The 25155-nt window shown below is 51.0% G+C and overlaps 3 protein-coding genes across 9 annotated transcripts in view; 2 read left to right on the top strand and 1 right to left on the bottom strand.

Annotated features, from left to right (window-relative positions):
• The window catches only part of ARVCF (ARVCF delta catenin family member), a 59373-nt gene extending 57389 nt beyond the window's left edge, over positions 1 to 1984 (top strand). For all 5 annotated transcript variants that reach the window (XM_084802426.1, XM_084802424.1, XM_084802425.1 and 2 more), the window contains one exon: positions 235 to 1984. In XM_084802426.1, the coding sequence (XP_084658552.1) occupies positions 235 to 261 (27 nt within the window). In that variant the 3' untranslated portion in view covers positions 262 to 1984. The remainder of the gene's footprint in view (positions 1 to 234) is intronic.
• Positions 1658 to 24797, bottom strand: COMT (catechol-O-methyltransferase). Its single transcript, XM_084802469.1, has 5 exons — positions 24641 to 24797; positions 7955 to 8222; positions 7319 to 7512; positions 6871 to 7002; positions 1658 to 2989 (listed from the first exon to the last, which is right to left on the bottom strand). Exons 2-5 carry the CDS (start codon positions 8220 to 8222, stop codon positions 2795 to 2797), a joined length of 789 nt encoding a protein of 262 aa, XP_084658595.1. The 5' UTR covers positions 24641 to 24797; the 3' UTR covers positions 1658 to 2794.
• TXNRD2 (thioredoxin reductase 2) overlaps positions 24723 to 25155 on the top strand; it is a 51734-nt gene continuing 51301 nt past the window's right edge. For 2 of the 3 annotated variants that reach the window (XM_084802442.1, XM_084802440.1), the window contains exon 1: positions 24725 to 24836. In XM_084802442.1, the coding sequence (XP_084658568.1) occupies positions 24734 to 24836 (103 nt within the window). In that variant the 5' untranslated portion in view covers positions 24725 to 24733. Of the gene's footprint in view, positions 24837 to 25155 lie in introns of all 3 variants that reach the window. The other variant, XM_084802441.1, reaches the window with a different exon arrangement.

The following is a 25155-nucleotide window of genomic DNA, read 5'->3' as shown; positions in this document are numbered from 1 at the left end:
CCTATTTCCTTAGATTCCCTCAGCATGTTGCCCTGTGAGGACCAGCAAGAAAGGACTGGTCCCAGTGTCAAGGCTATTGGCACGGTCCTCCCTTCAATCCACAGCCACTGCTTCTGTGTGGCCTGTGGGGTCAGTTACTGTGTATTGAGGCTCTAATTCACCTTGCTACATCTTGCTGGCTCTGTCGCCTGTCTGGACTCCTCGCTCAAGCATGTGTCTGTTTTCCCTTTGCAGGGCCCTGGCTCAGCTGTCTGTTCTTAGGGATCACATCGCAGTAGCTGGAAGAGGGCTGTCTTGAGCAGACCCAGACTCGGAGCCGGAGGAGCCCTGCCCTTCTGTGGCGGGTTGGCCAAGCCCCTTGTCCCAAGCCAGGGCCTGAATTAATGGCTGTCCCTCTTGTCCTGTCTTACCCTACCCTCTTCCCCACTCTCCTGATCTAACTCTTCAAGCCTGAGTTAGCTGTTTACTGACATGGTGCTGTGTAGTGGGAGAGGGGGTGAGAGGGGCAAGCCTACCCTCCCCCCCATGCACAGTGACACCGAGGAGCAAATACAAGCCGGCACAGGAGGTCCTGGAGCAGGCAATGGGACAAGTAGGGGGCCTTGAAAGAGAACATGGGCTCCCAAGGGTGGCTGGAATACTATGCTGCATGCAGGCTGATCACAGCCAGGGCTGTTCCTAAAAAGTCCAGGCAGGGAAGTTTAGGAGGCAGCCAGCTAGGGGGCAAGCTGTGCTTGTCCCCAGCACCCATGTCCTTGGGTTCCTGGGACATCTTCCCTCTGCAGCAAACTCCTCCTAAGCTGCCTGTGGCTGAGGCCACCCTGGCTGTCGCATCTGCCTAGAACCTCAAGTAACCTCGGGGGCCTGACTGCCGGCAGCAGCGTGGGAACTGCTGCTCAGTGCCTGCTGTTTGTGACTTAAAAACAAAGAAAACTGACAAAAAGCGTTAAAAACGAAACCAAAATAAGACTGTATCAACAAACATTGAAAATTTTGTAAGAAAATTTAAAGATTAAAAAAGCAGCAAAGGAACTAACTCCCTGTGTTCTGACTCTGCTCCCAGAGGAAGAGAGCATCCCACTGGGTTAACTGAGCCACTGCTGCCACCTGGTGATGGCACAGTCCCCTGAAATCCCTTTGCTGAGATTGGGAGGAGGGAGGGATGGGAGGTTCGCCCAGCCCCCCAGCCCTGCACACACTTCCTACTTGTCTTCCCTGGCTCCAGTTGGGACCTTCATGCTGACTGACTGGCTAGGCACAGGTAGGACCAGCCAAGATGGAGTTGATCTTTGTGTCTAGGAAATGGGATCCTATTGAGTGAGACCTTTAGCCCCTGGAGGAGGTGAAGTGGGGGTGGGCAACTCCAAACTTCATGCTTCCTCACTGGGTGGGTGGGGGGGTGTGCCTGGCAGACAGGCGCCTGTGGTCTGAGCCTTCTTCCTCTTCTGTAGGCCAGGAAGTAGGACTGGAGAGATGGTTTCTCCTGGGTGTCACAAAGGGGTGGAGAGCAACAGGGACTGCATGGCCCCATGGCTACCTGTGTCACCCTGCCCCCTCCCTTTCTTGCTTAGTCAAAGATAGGCGCAAAGGCTGTCAGTCCAGTGTGCACCGGGTAAGAGCAGTGTGGTAGTTGTGAATAACAGTCAGTGAATCTGTATCCAAATATTTAGATCTTTTAATTTCTTTTATAAGAGGTAACATCTTTAAGACAAGAGTGTCTCTTTGTAGTCTTGGCTGTCCTGGAACTCACTCTGTAGAATAGGCTGACCTTGAACTCAGATCTGGCTGCCTCTGCCTCTTGGGTACTGGGATTACAGGTGTGGGCTACCACACTTGCAAGTTTATGACTTTTTTTTTTTTCTTAGTATGTAGCCTAGCCTGCCCTGGACTCACTTTGTAGATTAGTCTGGCCTCAAACTCACAGAGATCCACCTGCATCTGCCTTTGGAGTGCTAGGATTAAAGCCACTGCCCAACTTTTTTTTTTTTTTAAGATTATTTATTATGTATCGTATTTTGCCTGTATGTATGTCTGTGTACCAGTAGAGGGCACCAGATCTCTTTGCTGGTTGTGAGCCACCATGTGGCTGCTGAGAATTGAACTCAGGACCCTTGTAAGAGCAGCCAGTAACCTCTGCGCCATGTCTCCAGCAAGACTCATTCTCTTTTCATTTTCATTTTAGTTTTGTATTTTTCTTGGTTTTTTGAGACAGGGTTCCTCTGTGTAGCCCTGGCTGTCCTGGACTCACTTGAACAATCCACCTGCCTCTGCCTCCTGAGTGCTGGGATTAAAGGCGTGTGCCACCATGCCGTGGCCATGACTCATTCTTAAGAGGAAATGTGGTACGAGTTGCTGGTGACAGTACGGTCTCTGAGGTGCTGCCATTTGGTGACAGCCAAATGGTATCTGGATATTTTCAGTTTCCTGACTTCTTGCTGGGCTGACAGCAGTTTCTAGGGATCCTGCACTAAAACCCTATAAGAATCTCCTCTTGCAGTTGGTGACACCATCAGACTGACACCTGCTTTGATTTTTTTTTTTTAAGTCTCCCTTGTTGTCTGATGCTGAGGATTAACTGTGAGGCCTCTGCATGCTGAGCAGGCCCTGTGAGCTGCCACACCTCCTGCAGTGCAGCCTCTTATCCACAGGTGGTTCCCAGGTTCATTGTGGCGGGTTTGCAGAGAGAGCTGTGACGGTCGGTCGGGAACCGCAGCGCTTGAGGACAGGCGCCAGAAGCACAGAAGGGGTCAGCGTGGGTGTGTGTCATCTTGCAGAAGGGAGCTGAAAGGGAAGCTCAGGGTGGGCTGCCTGGACCCGTGTAGATCGCTTTCTCCAGGCCGTCTACCGCATTTAAGTACTCCAGCTCTGAGCTGTAGTGTGTGCACTCGAAGCTGCTGCTCCCCCTCACATATGCCAGGAAGTCGGGGGTGCCCGGGATGATGACATTGTCAGCTAGGAGCACCGTCCCTTTGCGCAACAGGCCACATTCCTGCAGGGACAGAAAGGGAGGGTCAGGAATGCTTGGCAAACACAGTGCAGTGGGACTTGGCATGGAGTCAGTCACTTCAGCTCCTATCCCTTCTCCCTGTATCCAGCCCTAGCCCAGGAGGGGCATGTAGGCAGCATGGTGAAAGTTTGGAGGTTGGCGGAGTGGAAGGGATGGTGGAGCCAGAAGGCCAGTTTCCCTCCAACACTCTATGCCAGGAATGTGGCGTCTTTACCAACAACCCTATCTTTGGAGATCACCTGGGCTGGGGAAGACAGTAGGTGCTGGGCTCTGCGCAGGAGGAAAAAGTTGTCCCTGGGCCCCTGAAACAGTGGCTGTAGAACCTATGGATGTGAGAAACCCCACATGCAGGGTACCTGTCTCTCCCCTCTGGGAAGTAAGTCTGCTGATAACATATACATTACTTAAGTGCCTGATGAGAAAATGTGTCTTGTGTGTGTAGGGGGTGGGGACAGCCAGGAAGTGAGGCACCTGAATGTCTCATCTGAGGGTTGCCCAGGAGGCTTAGCGGTTTGTTTGTTTATTTATTTATTTATTTATTTATTTTGTTTTGTTTTGTTTTTTGAGACAGGGTTTCTCTGTGTAGCCTTGGCTATTCTGGACTCACTTTGTAGACCAGGCTGGCCTCGAACTCACAAAGATCCGCCTGCCTCTGCCTCCCAAGTGCTGGGATTAAAGGCGTGCACCACCATGCCCAGCTGGGGTTTATTTTTAATATAATCATGAAACAAGGCCGTTGTGTCTGATGAGGCCACATCTGTAATCTCAGCAGTCAGGAGGCTGAGGCAGGATTAAGGGTTCTAGGCTTCCCTGGCCTTTGGAAGACACTTGTCTTCAAACACATTGAAAGCAGCCTAAAAATGGAAAGGTAAATCCAGTAAGTAGTGTGGGCTGACATATATAGCTCAGTGGGAGGAGCGCTGCCATGCAGCTGTGACCCAAAGTGTATTCCCAGCACCCCACACGAAAATAAAAACATCCCGTCTTCCTAATGTCCCACACTGAAGGGGGGGTGGGGTGGGGGCTGAAACGGTCTTGGGAGACTGGAGTGTTTGTATAGCAGAAGCTTCTGGAGAAAGATCCAAGACACACTTGCCCTCCCTGTGGCCAGCCCCTGATCACTCCCAGTCAGACTTGCATATCAGTAGTACTGTACTCTCAACAGTTGTCCAAAGCTCTGGCTGGCCCTAGTGGCCATGTGGGGGTGGGGTGGGGGGATGGTCATCTCAGCCTGTGGGCTCTGAGACAGCTGAGGGACCCTCAGGCTGGTCAGCAAATCCAGGGGCTAGCCTCAGGCGCTACAGTGTGACTGAGTTTCATTATGGGTCATGACACAGTCTCGCTTAGGATGTAGAAAAGAGACCATCAAGTCAGCACTGGTTGGGAAGACATCAATGAAGAACTCTTCTGCAGGAAGGCAGCTGCCCCGCCCACTGTGAGGCCCAAAGGCAGCTGCCCCGCCCACTGTGAGGCCCTGCAGCTCAGGGCAGGAAGGCAACAAGAGGAGCTGGGAGTTCCCAGGCTCAGCCAGGGGCTTGGAAACATCGAGAGTCACAAGTCAGTAAGACTAATGACACTGAGACATCTAAAACTTGCTGGTCTCTGTTGGGCGTGGTAGTGCACGCCTTTAATCCCAGCACTCAGGAGGCAGAGGCAGGTGGATGGCTGTGAGTTTGAGGCCAGCCTGGTCTACAAAGGGAGTCTAGGAGAGCCAAGGCTACATAGAGAAACCCTGTCCCCCCAAAAAAACAAACAAACAAACAAAAAAACGGGGCTGTGGTTCCATGGTAGAGCTCTTGCCTCCCATGCCTGGTGCCCTAGGTTCAATCCTACTGCTGCTAATAAAGGGAAGACTTTAAAAAAGAAAGAAAGAAAAAAAAAAAAAACAAAACTTGCTGGTTTCATCATGACAGCAAGGCATGCGCTTCTGGAGGTGCTGGGGTCCTACTGCCCTTCGGGAACATAACCTTTTTTGGGGACAGCCCCTGCCCTACCAGTATTCAGATACCATGAGCCTCCTGGAATTGCAGGTGAGTGGGTACCTGTGCCTGAGCAGCTGGCATCTGTGCTGAGGGGACAGGAGAGTGTAGAATGCTGTGGGTGAGATGTCTGCTTGTGAGACAGGGTCTTCCTGTCTAACCTAGGCTGGCCTCAAACAGGTGAGCCCCCGCCTTCAAGTCCTGAGACTGTCCGTGTGCATTCCCAAGCCTGGGTAGTGATGTAGTTTTAGTTCTTTTTTTATTTTGGTTTTGTTTTGTTGGTTTTTCGAGACAGGATTTTTTTTTTCTGTGTAGCCCTGGCTGTCCTGTACTCGCTTTGTAGACCAGGCTGGCCTCGAACTCACAGTGATCTGCCTGCCTCTGCCTGCCGAGTGCTGGGATTAAAGGCGTGTGCCACCATTGCCCGGTTTTTAGTTCTTAAAGATGCAGCCTCTGGGCTTAATTCCCCAAAGACATACGGCGAGGGGTGGGGGTGGGGGGGTGGGGGGGTGGAGGTGGGGGCTGGGGGAGCGCGGAAGTGCACCCATTGCCAATGTACGTTTCTCTTCTGGAGCTAATTGCCAGCTTTGAGCGGCAGTGCTGAAAACTGTTAGTTTCCTAGTTACTGAACAGCAATATTTGGCTCTTTCTAAAAGCAGGCCTGCAATTACCGCACACCGAAAGCTGCAGAGGCCCATTCCCTGCACTGTGGTTGGCTCTCCTGCCCAGGTGGAGCCTGACTGCTCAACTGTCCTCTGCCCACAGTAGGTAACCTCCTGTTTCCAATGTCTGCCAGGCATGGACCCCTTCCCAAGTCAGCTTCCCATGGTTAGCCTGGCCTTTTTGGTCTCCTTTTTATCCCTGACTGCCTGCCCTCTTGGGAAAAACAGGTTCTCTGGTACACGTCCTTTGCTCTGGGATATCCCTGCCTCCCACCCTAGTAGTGCTCACCACTTCCAAAATATCGAGGGACCTCCGAAATATCCCCCGTCTCACCCTGTCCAGGCTTCCACAAGATCAACGACATCCTTTTAGACGCCAGGACTCAGCTCCTATCACGCGCCCAGATCTCATGACTTGTCCTTTGTGCCCTTATATTCATGCCCAAGCCACAGTGGCCCTGTCCCGCCCCTGGGCTTGTTGGCTGATCTCTCACATTCCGGACTCCACTGTACATGACAGGGTGTACAGCTCGTGAGACAACTGTGGCTGGTCAACACCATGTGGACAGCCCCATGTTGGCTGTAGAAGGCTGTGAGGAGACCTAGTGGAGGCCAAGGAGCCACCCCATGTCCCTCTGCTGGCCACCAGAGCAGGACAAGGTATTATACCCTCAAGCTCTAGTCACTTTGGAGTGGGGATGGCTCCCCGCCCCCGTCACACCTCTCTCCCCCCCACCCTCTACCCCCACCCCTGTGAGAGCTGGGGTCCTGCTAGGTGAAGGTGGCTGAACAGCAGTGCTGAGGGCTGAAAAGGCCTCGGGAGACTGGAGTGTTTGTATAGCAGAAGCTTCTGGAAAAAAAGACACACTTGCCCTCCCAGTGCCCAGGCCCTGATCACCCCCAGTCAGACTGTGTGGCAGCCCTTTCTGCTCCTCAGGTACTCTTCTCTGTGTCCCTCAGGCCCGAGTGTTCTGGTCTCTGGTGCCCACTGCACTCCCTAGCAGCACCCTGCTTACAGTGCAGGGAGTCTCTGGCCTGGCACTGCTTCCCAGAATCCCTTCCCTTGCATCTCCACCTGCCACAGGGCCTCTACAGTCCACTGACCTCTCAGATTATCCCTGGACCTACCTACGCCCTTGGGCCACCCTCAGCAGGGCTCTTCAGTGACCTCAGTAATGACAGCGCAGAAGCCACCCTGCCGAGCAGGGGCAAGTCAGCTTACCTCCAGGAGATGTGTGTCCGGCAGGTAGCGGTCTTTCCAGTGGTCCAGAAAGACCATATCCAACGTGTCCACATCGTACTTCTTCTTGAGCTGGGGGATGAGGTCCTGTGATGCCCCAATGAGGATGGTGACCTGGAACAGTGTTCTGTGTCAGCACTGTGCCTGCAGGGCTATGCAGGAGCCCGGACCCCCACCCGGATATACATCTCTTGGGGGCTCTGGAGAAGAGTCTAAACTGTGTAGTCTCCCCTGGGCCAGCCCAGGGAGTTGCTTGCTCTGAAGGGTAGGTCAGTAAGACCATCTCCCTAACCTGCTGGGGTTCCTTCCTTGACTCCAAGGAGCCCAGACACAGCAGGTGCTTAATGACTGGCCAAAGACCTTAACACCCCCTCCCCCGCCTGTCTAGCTCTCCCTGCCACAGCTGCCCACACCAGTCACAGGGCCGTACTTTGTCTCCTAGGCCGGCAAAGTCCACCATTTGCTGGGTGATGGCAGCGTAGTCAGGGTTCATCTCCATGGTGAGAAGCCTGCCTCCCGGTGGCAGCAGGCGGGCCATTCGCACAGCTGAGTAGCCGCAGTAGGCGCCTAGCTCCAGCACCAGCAAGGGGTTGTACTCCCGAATCACTGCATCCACGATCTGGCCTGGTTGGTGGTGAGGTGGACAGAAGTACAGATAGAAAGAGGGGAACCCCATCCTCAATTCTGAGCCTTCCCCCTCTCCAGACTGGTAACATTCCCACTCTTCTCATGTTTCTGGCCTGAAACATTCCTACCCTTCCTTTTGCTCCTTCCTGACCTTCTGCCTCTCGATAACCCCGAGGCCCATAGTACACAGCCTTGGAGAATCTTCCAGCCCTTTGTGTGCGTGGGCGCGCGTGCACGTGCGTGCGCGCGTGCACACACACACACACACACACACACACACACACACACACGGGTCCCTCTAGCCCACCTACCTGGTTCCTCCAAGGGTAAATGTCTCCACAGGGGCTAGACAGGAGTATGACCCACAATTCCCTCTCCTTTTAACAGACTTTTCTGCCAGAACTGCCATACCCAGGTCATGGCCCCCCATGCCTCGTACCTTTGACGTTACCCACGTTCATGGCCCACTCCTTCTGTGAGCAGTAGCTGTCAATGGCTTCCAGGACACCCTCAGGGTCTCCAGGCTTTGCGTGCTGCTGCACGTGGCGCAGGATTCGCTGCTCCTTTGTGTCCCCCATGAGCAGGTTGCAGATCGGCTGCTGCACGTACTCAAACCAGCAGATAGCTACCAAGGCCCAGCCCACGTGTCGCAGGAACAGGAGGAGGAGGGCTAACAGGAGACCCAATGAGACGACAGCCAGCAGCATCTGTGGGCGGGGGGGGGGGGGGGGGGGGGCGGGCGGGCGGGGCGCGGGGAGACAGGGTCAAGGTTCAGAGACTGCGTCCCCAGGGCTCAGGGCCTCTCGCTGGGTCACAGCCAGGTGCAGCTTGCAGACTGCTCACTGCAGCCAGAGGACTGGAAGGTGGGGTGGTCCTCAAGCCTGGAGGTGCCATCTTTCACTGAACTAGCATTCTGATCGGTTCAAGCTGAGAGAAGAACTGTGCGCACAGGACCTGTCTGTTCCTGCATGTGGCGGAAGGTGAAGATTTCTTGGGAGGGGATCGTCTAGTACCAAGTCAGAAAACTGAAGCTTTCCTTCATCAAGCAGACACTGTTAATGGGGCTGGAGAGCTGAATGGATGGGCTCACTGGAGAGAACCCTCGGCCCCCCCAACCCCCCATTCTCCAACTGGCTTCACAAGCCCCACAGATCACCAGGTGACATCCCGAGAATTCACCAGCCTAGTCCAGAGAGCTCTTCATCCTGTTTTTGCCCTCAAAATCACCATTCTTTGCCTCAGAAAGTAGGAAAGCTGTGGCCCCTTGGTCTTTTCTTCCTTTTGGTTGTGTGTACAAGGTAAGCTCACCTCCATTATCAGTCCTTGTTTTCTTTTTTTTTTTGGTTTTTCGAGACAGGGTCTCTCTGTGTAGCCTTGGCTGGCCTAGACTCACTTTGTAGACCAGGCTGGCTTCGAACTCACAGCAATCCGCCTGCCTCTGCCTCCCAAGTGCTGGGATTAAAGGCGTGCGCCACCACCGCCCAGCCCCAGTCCTTGTTTTCTTGAGCCAGGCATATATCCCAGGCTTGTCTTTTTTTTTTAAATAAGGATTTATCTATTTATATCTTTATTATTATTATTATTTTTTTAAATTACTTAATATTTATACAGTATTCTGCCTGCATGGGAGCCAGCAGGCCAGAAGAGGGCACCAGATCTCATTATAGATGGCTGTGAGCCACCATGTGGTTTCTGGAAATTTAACTCAGGACCTTTGAAATAACAGCCAGTGCTCTTAATCTCTGAGCCATCTCTCCATTTATTTTAAGTGCTCTGCATTTACACCTGTACACCTGCAGGCCAGAAGAAGGCATCAGATCCCAGTCTAGAAGGTTGTGAGCCCCCATGTGGTTGCTGGACCTCTGGGCAGTGCTTTTAACCACTGAGCCATCTCTTCAGCCCCCAGGCTGGTCTTGAGCTCATAATCCTCCTGGGGGCTGGGATTAAAACAGGCGTGTATCACCATGCTCAATGTTTTGGTCATTTCCCTGGGCCACATCTCCTTGTGGAAATCTCTGGGGCTGTACAAAATCAATAAGATAAGGGAGCTCTGCTCCTGCGATCGACTTGCTCCATTTGGCTGAAGACCCCCACAAAGGCAATGAGTGAGATACTGGGTCCTCCCCTGTACAAGTAGGGAACAGCTGCAGACTACAGACCCTCTAAAGCACACATGGGCCGGGTGAGCTCGATGGCATGGTGTTTACCTAGCACACATAAGGCCCCGAGTTCCATCCGCAGTACAAGGTAAGCATGAGTGTGTTCACACACACTCGCCTTTGGGTAAGCAAAAGTTGGGGGAGCAGCCCAGAGTTCCCACAGCTGATACTGTGAGCAGAGCTCAGTAAGTTCACAGCAAAACTGTGTGATTTCACACCAGTGACTCTAAAACAGAAGATGACACAAGCAAGAGGAGGCAGTGAAGCTTTCTCTGAAGACTGTAGCCATTTACACTTCTTCCAGCAGGGGGCGCTGGTGATGACACAGACCCTGGTCTAGGCCGGAAAGGCCAGTGGAAGAGTCTCTAGAGGAGGCAGGTCCACACTTCGGACAGTCTCAGGAGAGAACAGAAGAGACCTGAGTGCTGAGATGTCGCAGCCTACACTTAACAGGAGCCTGTCTCCACAAGTGCTCACATGGTTGCTGGTCTGCATGCATGCTGGGCCTGAATGCCACGCCCCACAAACTTGCTTCCATCATCCAAGCACCTGCCCCCATGCTGCGCTGTGGGAGGCCTGGACTCCTTTTATTGAGCTGAGCAGACATGCAAATTTTATGGAATTCTGAGGGACTCAATTTGGCCTTTGGTCAATTTTTTTTTCTTTCCAGAAACTGACCTAGAAAAAGTCCAGCACTTTCCCAGTCTCACAGAATGTAGGCATCACTCAGAAGGCCTGTTGCATAAAAAAATCTTGGGAGAAGCAGAAGAAAGAGCTGTTCTTTTTGCTCAGGCCACAGCTCCCCACCACCACACACCAACAGCTAGTTACTCAGCACACACATAAGCCCACAGGAAGCTATCCAGGGGAACAATGGCCCTTGGGAGCACCAGGCAGCTTACCAGAAAAGGCCAAGAGTGGGTGCAGCAAAGCGGGAAAGGTGCCGGAAGCAGCCTGAAAGGCTGAGTGCTGGGATTGTGGGCAGACACCTGACACCAGCCTCATCTTCCTCCTTCCTTATGGTGTAATTTCCTAACGTGCTTGGGTGATACCCATTATCACTACTGGAAGTAGCATTACAGTGGTGAGACAATGAACTGTATTGTCCGTCCGTCCGTCCGTCCATCCGTCCATCCAAAAACCCAGCTATGGAGGTAGCTCAGAACCTTGCCGAACATTGACAGGCTGAGGCAGTAAGTCAAGAGTTTGAAGCCAGCCTAAATTACATACAATATATATTATATATACACATTAATAAATATACATTTAAGCCAGGCAGTGGTAGAGCATGGCTTTAATCCCCACCTTGGGAGGCAGAGGCAGGTGGACCTCTGAGTTGGAGGTCAGCCTGGTCTATACAGTGAGTCCAGGACAGTCAGGGCTACACAGAGAAACCCTGTCTCGAAAAACCAAAAAGAAGGGGGAAAAAAAAAAGATTCTCAGTGCTACCCAGATCTGTCTACTGATTTAATATAATCTTTACCAAAATCCCAAGGGCAATTTTCTTTTTCAGTAGAGAAAACCATGCTAAATCTTACTGAATCTCTAGGGAGCATAAATAACCAAATTAATTCTTGAAAAAGAAGTACCTTACAAAGCTACAGTAATTAAAACAGAGTGGTAAGCCAGTTGAGTAGTAGGGATATCTGTAATCCCAGCACTCAGGAATCTGAAGAAGGTCATGAGTTTGAGGCCAGCCTGGGCCATACTAGACTCTGTCTCAAACAATCAATCAAATCAATAAAAATTAAAACAACAAAACCTCAAGAAAAAAAAAAGAGGATTTAGGGCTTGGGTGTAGTTCTGTGGTAGAATGCTTGTCTAATATAACGTGCATAAAGTGTTTTTAAAAGTAGGGCACAGGGAGAGGCTTGGATGCAGTTCAGCTGGCAGAATGTTAGCCCTGGGTTCCAGCCCTGGGTTCCAGCCCCGCACCAGCTGAGCAACGCTGGCGCGCTCCTGTCATCCCAACATCCAGGAGTCGTGAAGCCCAGAAGGTCAGAAGTTCAAGATCATCCTTGGGAGTTCAAGGACAACCTGGGAAACAAGATCCTGTCAGTGTAGAATCTTCACATTGTTAGTCAGTTACTGCGGAAACACCTGTCAAAACCATGCTGTATTTCTCTGTCACCAAAATGCCTTTTTTCTGGAGTTGGACACTCAGCAGTGCACACAAGGGTTCACTGAGCTAGACTCCCAGCCACTTATTTTGAGACAAGCTGTTATTAAATTGCCCAGGCTGGCCTTGAAATGTACTTTAGCCCAGGAAGGCCTTGAACTTACAATCTTCCTGACTCCAGCTCCCAAGTAGCTAGCTGGGTTATAGGGCCTGCACCACCAGGCTTGATTTTTTTCTTTTTTCTATTTTAAAGTAAGACAATAAAGTTGGTAAACATATGGAAAAAAAATTGGAACCCCTGCACACTGCTGAAGTGAAAACTGGTGGAAAGTTTTATGGTCTCATGAGAGGTTATCCCAAGAATCGCCACGTGACCGTGCTGTGTAGCCAGACCTGGGAGCAGGCCTCAGACACTTGTCTACTCTTGCTCATGGCAGCATGACTCACAGTAACCCACAAGTGGAAGCAACCCTAGGGTTCTCCACACTGAAGAGCTAAACCAGCCAGGGCACTCCACAGTAGGGTGCACTCCGCTGGGGTGAAGGAGGCACCGACCCATGCTGCAGCACGGATGGGCCCCACGAGTGAAACCCTCCAGACACAGACCAGCAGATAGCACAAAAGTGGCAGGTGACTAGCTTCTGGGGCTGCAGGAAGGGGAGAGGGAATTCAGTGGGTACAGAGTTACAGTGGGGAATGGCAGGAAGGTTCTGGTAGGACTTACACAACGTCGTGAACGCCCTTTGTAACTGACAAATGGCCAAGTCTCATGTTTTCCTCCTAAAGTTATTTTATAAAGTACCAGAAGGTGGACTGAAGGGGACGTTAATCATCTACTAATGGCACAAGCATAAAGGCAGCTGATGCTGAACCCAAGCTGGGTGTAGCTCAATCAGTGCGTGCACTTGGCACATATCCCCAGCACGCCAAAACATACACGTTCCTGGATGGGAGAAGCTCGATCTAGATGCTAAATTGTTGAATCCTATCGTCACACACACACAAACACACACACGGGCGCGTACAAGGGCTAGAACTCTCACTGTTATAAATTATTGACTTCAGGTTCGTTCAAGGAGAGGGAAGCAGAGCGAGCCAGTTAGTATTCAGAATGCGTTTTATTAAGAGAGAGCCTTGGGCTGGAGAGATGGCTCAGAGGTTAAGAGCACTGGCTGCTCTTTCAGAGGTCCTGAGTTCAATTCCCAGCACCCACATGGTGGCTCACAACCATCTGTAATGAGATCTGATGCCCTCTTCTGGTGGTAGGTGCAGGCTGGAGAGAGCGCACCTCAAGGTGGGGTGGGGTAAAAGGGGGCACAGTGAGAACAATGGGGGAGATGGCTTCAAGTGGAACAGGAAAGACAGCTATTGTGTACAGCCCAGGATGGGGTGGGGGGACAACGTCACAAAGGACATCTCTGACTTCTACAGTTTTTCAAGGGGGTGGAAGGGAGTCAGTCTACCTAAGCTTCTGTGACTCTTGGCTCCACTGAACCACAAAATTATCTTGTAGTTGTGAGGGGAAGGGCTGCAAGGCCTCAGCAGGGCTTTTGAAGTACTCTGGCTGAGAGGGAGAAAGCAGAGAGGGAGAGAAAGAAAGAAAGAAAGAAAAAAATCCCAAAACAAAAACAGAAACAGAAAAGGAGGGAAGGAGAAGGAGGGGAAGACCAAGCATGGTGGTACACACCTGTAGCCAGCCTGGGCTACATAGTGCATTCTGGGCCAGCCTGGGCTACATAGTGAGACCTGTCTCAAAAGCCCCAGGGTTACACAAAATTTTGTTTGGCCTTTTGTTTTTAAACAGGTGGAGGCCACTCACCTCCAGGGTAACCTCTAGGCACCACCCCCACCTGGAATCATCTAAGTTGGCCTTTTGATTGCTGTGCTGGGGGCTGGCTCATTAGACTAGACTGCCTACATCTTGGATGGGTGCTCTGTGCTTCTTGGGCATGTTAGTGGCCAGCAGGGGCCAGGTGCTATGTAACCTCTTGTCCTGCCTTGCCCTCAATCATGCAGGATCCGGGAGACTTCTACCCCTAGCTTACAAAAGAAAGAATTACTCAGTGGCAAGCGATGTGCCAGGCCCTAAGGACTGTCCTAAAACCATTGTTGTGATTCTGGCTTCAGCTTGGTTGTAAGAGCATCTTGATCTCGGAGAAAACATCTTTATGTTTTCCAGAAGTCAGAGTTGAGAGGGCAGCCTGTGGAACACAGCAGCCCCCTGGGAAAGCCTGTGTCCAGATCCAGAGGGATGCAGTGGCAGCATAGCACCAAACTTCTGCATAGGGAAGCTTCAGGGGTGCAGATGTGTCACCCCCGCTCCATTCCTGCTGTTGCTTCTTGCAATGGCAGCTGGAGACACTCAGATGCAATACTACCAATTGAACGCTTCCTTTGATAAGAGTTGCCTTGGCCATGGTGTCTCTCCACAGCAATAGAATAGCTACTAAGGCACAAGGGTTTTTTGTTTGTTTGTTTTGTTTTTGCCACGGCTATAGGAAAAGCAACTAACACAGCCACTACAGGCCTGTTTTGCCACTACTGAGACCAGCCACTGATATTGGCCCTGAGAATGGCTGAAGACTGGCCTCACAAGTCTGGCAGCTCAGAGAAAAGAGAGAGACAGGTAAGTGAGAAGCGGGACAGGTTGCAGGAAGGACACTGGGGCACTAGCAATGAAAGAAGAAGGAGCCCCACTCTGCCCACAGCTCCCCCAGAAGGCTGGGAGGGCCACCACCTGCGGCCTGCTGAGCAGGGCAGTGATGACTAGAGCTGCAGTGAGCGCAAGACAGAGGGCACCTGTCCTCCTGGAGAGACTGGAGAGGTCCTCAGGGATGGACTACACTGTCAGCAGCCGGTGTGATGCTGAAGGACACGTTAGGGTGCACAGGGAAGCCAGGAGCCGAGACACCACACACTTGTATCTGTAGAGCCCCGCAATCCCTTCTGAGCTTCCAAACACATAAAAAGCTAACAGAAGTATGAAAGCGTGGACACCGTGGCCTCCAGCCCTCCACAGCTGGGAGCCGGACACTGGCACTGTAGCTGTCTTTCCCTACAACTGTCTCAGGCCCACTGTATAGCATCTATCATTTCTCTAGTCTGCAGAGGAAGGTGGAGGTACCTAGGGCACCTGAGAAAGCAGATATGGCCTATTGAGTATTGTAAACAAAGCTTCGTCTGAATGGGTCACAGGCTTGCCTGCTGGTAGCTACTCTTGCCTGCGGAGCAAAGGATTACAGATAGCTATAGTGCACAGGATGCGCAGGCTGCCCTCCTGCTGGTTTCCTGGAGCATCAGAGAATACAACGAAAACAGCTGGTGCAGTCTGGCAGCTCACCACAGGCCAGCAACTAGAGTTTGGTTGAAGGTTTTCACCAGGGCTATGTACCAGCTGCGAGCTGGGTTTCGCTAGAGATTATGGAAGCTGTAGTCATATTTATACTGAGGTGCAGATCTTTGCCTACAGCAGATTCTAGATGCCTGCCCCACCCCCGCCCCCACCCTCACCCCAGCCTCCTCAGAGCCCAGGGCAGGCCCCGCCCTCCTCTGCTGTCTTCTCAAAGCCAGACTCTGTGTGCGCTAATGGCCCTCTATTCTGCACTTTGACGGGCAGCTGATCCTGCCCCAGCAGCAGAGAGACCCAGCGCTAGGAGCAGGATTGCTTGCACACTCTCAGTAGGAAGCAGAATACTGTGGAGAGGGCTGAGGGGATGGGTAGAGGGCACAAAGGGCTTGACACTGACCTCTTCACCTCACTCTCTAAAGGGTGAATGGCCGACACCCCCTCCCACAGCAAGCTCTGGTCCCCATCACACCAGTGTCCTTAACAAAGATTTTCTCTTTCCCTCCAAAGGCCTTAGCAGGTTCCTTTGAGTCTTTTCTGGCCCAGACCTCCACCTTGGCTGAAAGAGGCCAGGTGACAAACCTGAACCTAGTTCCGCGATGTCTCAAAGTGACACCCTAAGGATGATCCTAGGACCCTTCAGCATCTGCCTGAGAAGACCCAAAGCCATCAAATAGATACTCTGTGTGTTGCAGCCGCCACAACACTTGAAGACAAGATGCGTGCCTCCCAGCCTTGGTGACTTGTGCAGGGCCTAGCCAGCCTTCAACGCCTGCCCTCCCATTCACAGTGCTGGGTGGGAACAGAACCCAGGAGCTTGTATACGCCATGTAAATTCTACCACGGAGCCACTCCACCCAGGAGTGGAACTTCCATAAGCCCCAGTGCAAATCCAAATGGGTTCCCATGAGCCAACTCTTCTTCCTGCTTCCAGGACATTTCCATTTCCCAACTCTGTTCAAGCCAGAGAGCTCCACCTGCCCCCCCCCCCCCAAAGCCAGTTTCATAAAGACCAGACCAGGCTGGCCTCAAACAATTGACCTTAAACTCATCCTCCTGCCTCTGGGAGCCAGGTGTCCTTGCTCAGCATCAGGCTTGGCTGCTCCTATGGAGCCAGGACTCAGACTGGCTAGTCCCAGCTCAGAGAGCTACACCCCATGTCCAGCTGGCCTGCTCACCAGACCTGAGAGATCGCTGGGTCCAAGGCTTCAGGCAAACAGCTGCTGCTATGATGAGGACAGACTTGATTTCTCCCACCTCACTCACCGGGAGCTAGGTGGCTCCTGGTCTTCCTTCCTCTTCTGAAGGTGACAACTTAACCTTTGGTTTGGGGCTTGGGAGCTTGTCTTCCTGCCTCCTCCTAAGCCCTTTCTGATGTCCGTGTCCCCACTCCGCTATGGGTGCTTGTCAGCAGGCTAGGACACACCTATCTCAATTCCGTGCTAAGTCAACACACAAAAGCACCCCTACCCCTACGTAGCCAACGCTCAATCCTCTTTTCCATTGCTGTGACTGTCAAGGATGAGCAGATGCAACAAGGGCCCCCAACTGTCTTCTCCATGGTGCCTCCCCTACCATCACTCCATTCCAGTTTCCCGCAGTAGGATGGAGCCTAGAGCCCTGCACACACGAGCAGGCACAGCCGCTGGGCACTGAGCCATGTTCCACCCTTGGCTTCACCCTTTCACCGCTCAGGCCCTCCCTTGGGCACCCTAGCATCATCTCATAGGTTCCCACTGCAGTCTAAGCTCCACTCCTATCCATGCTAGCAGACAGAGCCCTCAGCACTCAGTGCACATAGCCTGTTTGGGACCTTAGACTCCATCCCCAGTGCCCAAGCAAACAAGGATAGGTGTGTCGCAGGTACATGGGGTGTGACTGTATGCATGCATGCCAGACACTGGTACCAGGTTCCCTCTATCGCTCTCTACCTATGTCTTTTTCTTTTCTTTTCTTTTCTTTCTTTCTTTCTTTTTTTTTTTTTTAAAGCAGGGTCTCTTGCTGAAAGTGGAACTTGGAAATAGCTGGACTGGCTGGCTAGTGAGCTATCACTATCACTAACGCCATCATTGGAGATGCAGGTGTACACCATTTTGTCCATGGTTTTTTGCTTGTTTGGTTGGTTTGATTATTTGAGACAGGGTCTCTCTATGTAGTCCTGGTTGTCCTAGAACTCTCTATGTAGGCCAGGCTGGCCTCGAACTCACAGAGATCCACCTGCCCCTGCTTCCAGAGTGCTGAGATTAGAGGCCCGTGCCATCATGTCTGGCCAGCTCGCCCATGCTCTGCATGGGTTCTAGCACTCGGCACTCAGGTCCTCACGTGTGCATGTCAAGCATAATGCCCACCTGGCCATCTCCCCGCTTTGAGACAGGGTCCCAGGTAGTCTAGGCTGTTCTTGAGCTTTCTGTTAGCTAATGATGACCTGACACTCCTGCCTCCACCGCTCAGTGTTGGCCTTACAGATTCCTAACCCTTCCTTCTCCTTTCTCTCTCTGTGCTGGGTCCGAATCCACAGCTCTGTCTTCTAGGCAAAATAAACCCTCTACATCTGAACTAGATATTTTTCAGATATACAGAATGACTAGTTTGTATCTAATTAATAAGTTAACAAACATATTTCAGCACATTAAAAAATTGTGCCAGGGCGCTGCCACCTTTAATCCCAGCACTTGGGAGGCAGAGGCAGGTAGATCTCAGTGAGCGCTAGGTCATCCTGGTCACCATAGCAAGTTCCAGGCCAGCCAGGGCTACATAAGGAGAACCTGTCTAAAAAAAAAAAAAAAAAAAAAAAAGAGTACCAGGATCTGGGGAGATAGTAACCAGCCAGGCATGGGGAGTACTCTGGGGAGAATCCCAGGAGGACCCTTGACTCACTGGGCAGTCAGCCTGACCAACCTGGAGAGCTCCAGGCTGGTGACAGACCTTGTCTCAAATATCACAGTATCTGGTTCTTGAGCAATGACACCCAAAGCTATCCTCTGGCCACATGCATGCACATGCATGTCCACATACACATACGTGTGTGTATGAGATGATGAATTCACGTGCTGTACTAATCTGCTACAGGTCCTGGTATGTGATAAACTGGTAATTGTTTACTTCCTAGTTGGCTTTTGTAAGAATCCATGTCAAATGTAAATAATGTGACTTGAGGATACAGTTTAGTGTAAAGCATATGTGTAGCATACACAACGTCCTGAGTCCCATACCCAGCAACACACACACACACACGTATACATTTACAATATATATAATCAATATAGCATATATAGTCTGCTGAGAGCCAGGCCAGTCCAGGGTTTTCTCAGAAGCCCTGATGAATCAACAAAAGGAACCTAGTTCTGTGTCCTCCTTCCCCGGGGGCAGGCTGGCAAGGCCCAGACTTGGGCTGGGGCCAGGGACTCAAAGGACTTCAGGATTTATTTCCTGGGAACTTGACTTTTAAACCACCTCCACCCCAAAGAGACTGTCGTAATCAGCCCCAAGGCTGCTGGTGCTCGGGTCTCTGAGACCCTTGAGAAATCCTGTGTTCCCCTGTGGAACAGTGCTTGATCAGGGGCCTGCTGACTCTGTCCCATTGTATGACTGATAGCTTGCCACTGACTCTGCCCCATGTCCCCGGCAAACAGTACATAAGATTGATTTATTTATTAAATATAGTGTTTTGCCTGCATGTACACCAGAAGAGGGCACCAGATTTCATTATAGATGGTTGTGAACCACCATGTGGTTGCTGGGAATTGAACTCAGGACCTTTGGAAGAGCAGTCAGTGCTCTTTAACCTCTGAGCCATCTCTCCAGCCCTGATGTTGTACTTCTTAAGAAACTGTTTTGGTATAACACATAGCTTATGCATCCCTCCTAAGCCACCTGTTCTGACTTATCTCTGATCCCCTGGTCCTTCCTCCTCAGGACCCTGTCGCTGCGGAACAACCTATAATATTATAGGAAAAGGGCTGGAGATTAGCTCAGTGGTGGTGGTGCACATCTTTAGTCCCAGCACTTGGAAGGAGGGCAAGGATGGTCTGTGAGTTCATGGCCAGTCGGATCTTCATAGTGAGCAAAACCCACAAAAATAAAAATTAAAAAGGTCTCAGGCTGGAGAGATGGCTCAGAGGTTAAGAGCACTGACTGCTCTTCCAGAGCTCAATTCCCAGCAACCACATGGTGGCTCACAACCATCTATAATGTGATCTGGTGCCCCCTTCTGGCATGCAGGTGTATATGCAGGCAGAGAGCTGTATAAATAAATGAATCTTTTTTAAAAAATGCACCCCTGCCAAAAAACCCAACTAAAACAATTAAAATGAATAAAGGGTTAAGGACAGGGGCTGAGTGAAACAAAAAGATACATCACTGCCGCTCTCTAGGGGTCTATTTTTTTATTTGTTGGTTATAAAAAGAAACTGGTTTCTCTTTAGCTATCCATGACTCACAAGTATTCGGTAAATGATACTTCGTTAAACCAAACTGAGACATTTCTCCTTCCTCAGGGTCTGATCCCTCCAAACATCACACTTACCAAGGACTTCCTTTCATGGTAAGTTATGTGCAGGGTTGTACTTAAGTCGGCTCGCCTCATGGCAGGACCCAGAACCAGGTGGTGCCAGAGAGCTTTAAGGAACCTTGAAAAGCTTGGCAGGCCAGCTGTGGCAGCATCTGTCACCCCACTGTTCTGGACGCAGAGGCAGGAGGATTGCTGCAAGCTCACAAGCCTGGTCTACACAGCAAGCTCTAAGTTAGCAAGGTACATGGAGAGACCCTGTCTCAGAACAAGACAAAACAACCACTCCATGTTGTGCCTTAAAACAAACAAACCAAACCACAGGGCATGGTGGTGCACAACTTTAATCGCAGCACTTGGAAGACAGGGTGGGGTGGGGGTGGGGGAGTAGGGGTGGCAGGGGGATCTCTGAGTTCAAGGCCATTTTGGACTACAGAGTGAGGTTCAGGGCAGCCAGGGTTGTATAAAGAAACCCTGTCTTGAAAAACCAAAACCAAACCAAACCAAACCAACCACTACCACAACAAAGCATTCTGATCTTATTAGAATTAGTTGGCTTATTCATACCAGAGAAGTCTAATAGCTGTTGGCCTCAGAGGTCCGTAAGGAATTCTAGAAAGCCCCTAAGGGCTCAGGAGCGCCCAAGAATCTGCCACCAGACCTTCATTCGTGTGTATAAATGTCAGTGTAGCTTGTCCTTACTGAGGTCATCAAAATACCCTGAGGTCCCTGGTCCTGCCTAAAAACCACAAAGATTTGACTGCTTCTGCTTCCCGAGTGCTGGAATTAAAAGTTTGGCTAGCTACAATTTTTTAAATAATTTTTTATTTATGTGTTTCTGTGAGAGTATGTGTATATGTGCATGCCCATGAGGCCAGAAGACGGTGTCCCATCTCCTGTTGCTGGAGTTAGAGGCAGCCATGAGTCACCTGATGTCAGTGATAGAAAACAGACTCAGGTTCTCTGGAAGAGCAGCATTTACTCTTAACCCCTGATCCATCACTCCAGCACCTAGGTTTGTTTGTTTGTTTGTTTGTTTATTGTTTCAAGACAGGGTTTCTCTGTGTAGCCTTGGCTGTCCTGGCCTCACTTTGTAGACCAGGCTGGCCTTGAACTCACAAAGATCTGTCTGCCTCCCGAGTGCTGGGATCAAAGGCGTGCGCTACCACCACCAAGATTAGAATTCTTTTTTAAACAAGAATAATCTTGGGCTGCGGTATATAGAGCTCAGTGGTATAGAGAGGGTTAGCACACACCAAATCCCAGGGTGCAATCCCACCCAGGCCTGCAAAAAGTCAAAATGCTGCTTTATCTTTGTTTTTTGTTTTTTCTGCTTTATCTTTGATCAAAAAGAGAAGTGGTTTTGTTTCAACAGAGAAGCACAGCACACCTTGGCAGCTGATCAGATTCTTAACTTCCTTTTCTTCTCTTCCTCTTCCTTCTATTAAGGCAGGGTCTCATGGTCCCCAGCTTGGGCTTGGGCTTGCTCCACAGCCAAGACTGGCCTTGCATTCCTGATCCTCCTGCCTCTACCTCCCAGATGCTGTATCCCTCATGACTGGATTTCAGATTCTGATCTTGTTCACTGGCTTTGAGGATTTATGACTTACTCGTTTCATCCTGTTTCCTTACATGTGTTGTTGATTTTGGGGATGGGGAGGCAATAGGATTTCATGTAGCCCAGGCTAGCCTCACACTTGCTATGGAGAAGAAGAGGCCAACTGACTTTCTGATCCTCTTGCTGTTCTCTTTGGGTGCTAGGAATACAGACATAGCCCACTATGCCTCATTTTATGAAGTGCTAGGGATTGAACCCAGGGCCTCATGCATGCCAGGACAGCTCTCTACCAACTGGGCTATGCGTTGTTCTTCCCTTCTGATGTCAGAAAAACTGAAGAGGAAAAGGGAAAGAGACTTTAATACAACTGATAAGGCCAAAATCGCCTACAGAAATAACAGTGCTTTCCTAAAGGAATAGTAAAAGATGTTAAAACAACAAGGAAAGACCCCTCAGTTCGGATCCCTATTCCCACTTAAAGCCAAACATGGTATTACAGGTTTATAATCCTAGTGCTGTGAGGTGGGAGAGAGAGAGAGAGAGAGAGAGAGAGAGAGAGAGAGAGAGAGAGAGAGAGGAGACACACACACACACAGAGACAGAGACGGGGTGAGGGGGAGAGACAGAGAGACAGAGAGAGAGAGACAGAGGGGGTGGGGAGAGACACAGAGAGAGGCAGAGAGACAGAGAGACAGTGACAGAGACAGAAGAACCCCCAGAGGCTTGTGGGCTAGCTACTATGGCCTAAGCAGCAGTAAACAAGATAGAAGACCTGCCTCAAACAAAGTGGAAGATGTGAAAAGGCACCCACAATTGTGCTGACCTCTACATGTTGATCATGGCATGTATTTGCCCATAGTCACACACACAAACAGACATGCAAGCACAGAGCCAGGCGTGGTAGCTCATGTCATCCCAACACAGGATGTCCTGGTGCAAGTTTTAGACCAGTTAAAAAAAAGATGAATCAACTATAACAAATAAACAAATAAATAACTGTATATACTTAGGGCCCAAATGTTCATGACTTTGAGTTTTACTGTGTTAGTACTCTGTCTTCCCCTAATAAAAAAAAAAACCCTGACATCACAAGACATCTACAGCTTCATTTGCAAGAATAAACCTGTGCCTTTTTCTCCTCACCCTCCACCCCCTGCAAAGACAGGGTCCCAAGCTGGTTGTGGTGGTGCACACTTTTAATTCCAGTACTTTAGAAGGCAGAGACAGGCGGATCTCTGTGAATTCGAGGCCAACACAGCTGAGGCTACACAGAGAAACTCTGTCTCAAAGAGAACAAAAATAAAAAATAAAATAAAAAACAACCACAACAAAAACAAATCAAAGACAGAGTCCCATTCTATAAACCCAGGCTGTCCTAGAAATCACTATGTGGCACAGACGGGCATCAAATTCATGACAGCTCCCCGGCTTCTGCCTCCTGAGTGCAGGGACCACAGGTGCTGTGTTGCCACACTCTGCTTAATCTATGAAGCTGCTTATAAGAACACCCACAGTACGTCTGCCTTTAATATCTGGCCACAAGGGTTGGAGAGATGGCTCTTCCAAAGGACCCAGGTTCAACTCCCAGCACCCACATGGGCAGCTCACAACTGTCTGTAACTCCAAGATCTGACACCCTCACACAGACATACATGCAGGCACAACACCAATGCACATAAAATAAAAAACAAATAAAATTAAAAAAAATATCTGACCACAACTCTCCAAACTGTTCTCCAATTTTCTCCCTCTTAATTTCTTGTCACTTGGAGCAAAAGCCTGACAGTGTGGGTCCTTGGTGGGACCCTTGCTTGATGCAGCTGTCTTGCCCCACCAGGATCTGGGAAAGCCCTGCAGGCTAAAGCCTGAGAGACAACTTGACAGAAACTTCAGAGATTTCAACACATCATATGTCCTGTGGCTAACTTCTTGCCTGCAGCCATGGTCCTCTACCGGGTCCACACACTGTTCCAGGAAGTGACGAGGCCTGAAACCTTGTGGTGAATCACTTCAGACAGCCTGGGAAACCCTTCAGACTGCTCAACTACATTTCAAAAGCACTTGGCGCATTGCATCTGGAAATATGTTCAACACATGCCCATCACACTCAAAAACTGATTTGCAGCCGACACCAACCTTTATGTGTTTTCTCAAGAACGACCCTCACAAAACTTTTGCTCCTGCCAGTTAACAATTACCTTTGTCTTAGTACAACTATCCCCTGTGAGGTGAAAGGTCACAGAACAGAAAATGGACTTCTGTTTAGTAGGAAGGATGTTTCCATCTTTGGAGAAGTGCCCTCTCTTCCTTAAACGTTAGCCTGACAGCTCAAGGCTGCATCCCTAGAGAACTGTAGACCCCAAAGTGTCTGCTTGAGAAAATTCAAGATGTCGAACGAATTTTCTGCTAGCCCCAACTTCTGTGGGAGAATGGGAAATAGGTTTCATAAGCCCAGCTGCCAGAACACGATGGCTGAGCATAGGCCACCTTTCCCTTCCCTAATTTGTGTAATTGCTCCCTTCACTGACTTCTGTACTTCTTTGTTCCCCTTCAAACCACATCCACTTGTCACTTTTCAAATGGGGATGCGTCTGCCTGTCCCCAACTGTCAGCAGTTCCTAGGTAAAAGCTGCTCCTTCATTAATTATGGTAGTGCTGTTTCTCTGTGACAAGCTGCCCTCTTGGGGCCTTCACTATCACAAGCCCCTAAAATAGGCTACCAGTGCCTGTGACAGCTCCCAATGTACTCCTAAGGCTTGAAAGGCCAACAAGTACCCCAAAGTCCCTGGCTGGAAGACGTGCACTTTGTCTCACATTGCTCTCTTAGGCTCTAGCATACACCGAAAGCCGGCTCCAGTGCTCCTGAGCTCCAAGGAGTCCCTCTCTGTAGGATAGCCCAATTTCTTGCAAGGAGAGACCCAGAGGCACACTAAAGTCACTCTCAGAGAACACCTGTTGAGGAGATTGCTCAACCACTTCCCACTCTACTGACCAACCTTGGCCCTGCAACTCTGACCCTAAGGTTCGGATCCCAATCCAAGCACTAAGTGAGACCCTCTCTCTTATGATGGGCGAGGCCCCGAATGTGCCAACATTCTGTCCAGGTTAAACCCAAATCCAGGCTCAAGGCCACCGAAGGCTATTATCTCCCTCCTCAACACTGATCTTCAAGCTCTTCAGAGAAGTGTGGAGACCTGCCTGGCTTCAGCGACACCTCCCCCCCCCCCTCTCCTGCCAAGATCAGAGCCCCTCTTCACAAGTATCCACATAACCTAGCTCCAGCCGGGGCTCCCCTATGTCAGGTCCGCTACTCAGATCTGGGGAACCCCTCGCCCGAGGTCAGCGCCATCAGCCGGGTCCCAGTTCCGAAGGTGCAGAATCTGATCGGGGGTCTGCGCTCCCCGAAAGCGCAGAGGAGCCGGGGAGGAGCACTCACCTCGCCAAGGTCGCGCTCACGGATCTGGCCCCCGAGGCGCTCACGGCTCAGGCACCGCTTAGGGCAGCCCGGACCGCGTGAGGTCCCCCGACCATGGCGGCGTTGGTGGCGGTGCTGCGCGGACCCGGCGCGCGCTTCCGGTCGCGGATCCGGGCTCTGACACGCGGGACACGGGGCGCGGCGAATGCAGCTGGAGGTAGGTGGGGTCGTGGGCGGTGCACGTGGAGAGGGCGTCGGGCGTGTGTCCACACGGGGTCGCGGTGGCGGGGCCCTGCTGTATCCGCGTGGGCGTGCCCGCGCAGGCCGGGGTGTCACAAAACCTGTGTCGTGGGTAGGAGGGGACTTGCTTCTACCCGGTGCTCCCCTTCTCACAAGGCTAAAATGTTGGAGGTGCTTTGCTTGAGGTCTTCCTGCGCTGGCGGCAAGCCCAGTCTCCTGGAGTTTGTGCTCCCGATATTAATTGTAGCATTGACAGGGATGATGTCAAAGGCCCTGGTGGTCACCAAGTACCCCAT

This window comes from Acomys minous (genome assembly GCF_964271855.1).
Source record: "Acomys minous genome assembly, chromosome: 11".
In the NCBI taxonomy this organism is placed as follows: Eukaryota; Metazoa; Chordata; class Mammalia; order Rodentia; family Muridae; genus Acomys; species Acomys minous.
The sequence above is the reverse complement of the archived record's forward strand: the minus strand, read 5'-3'. Positions and strand labels throughout refer to the sequence as shown.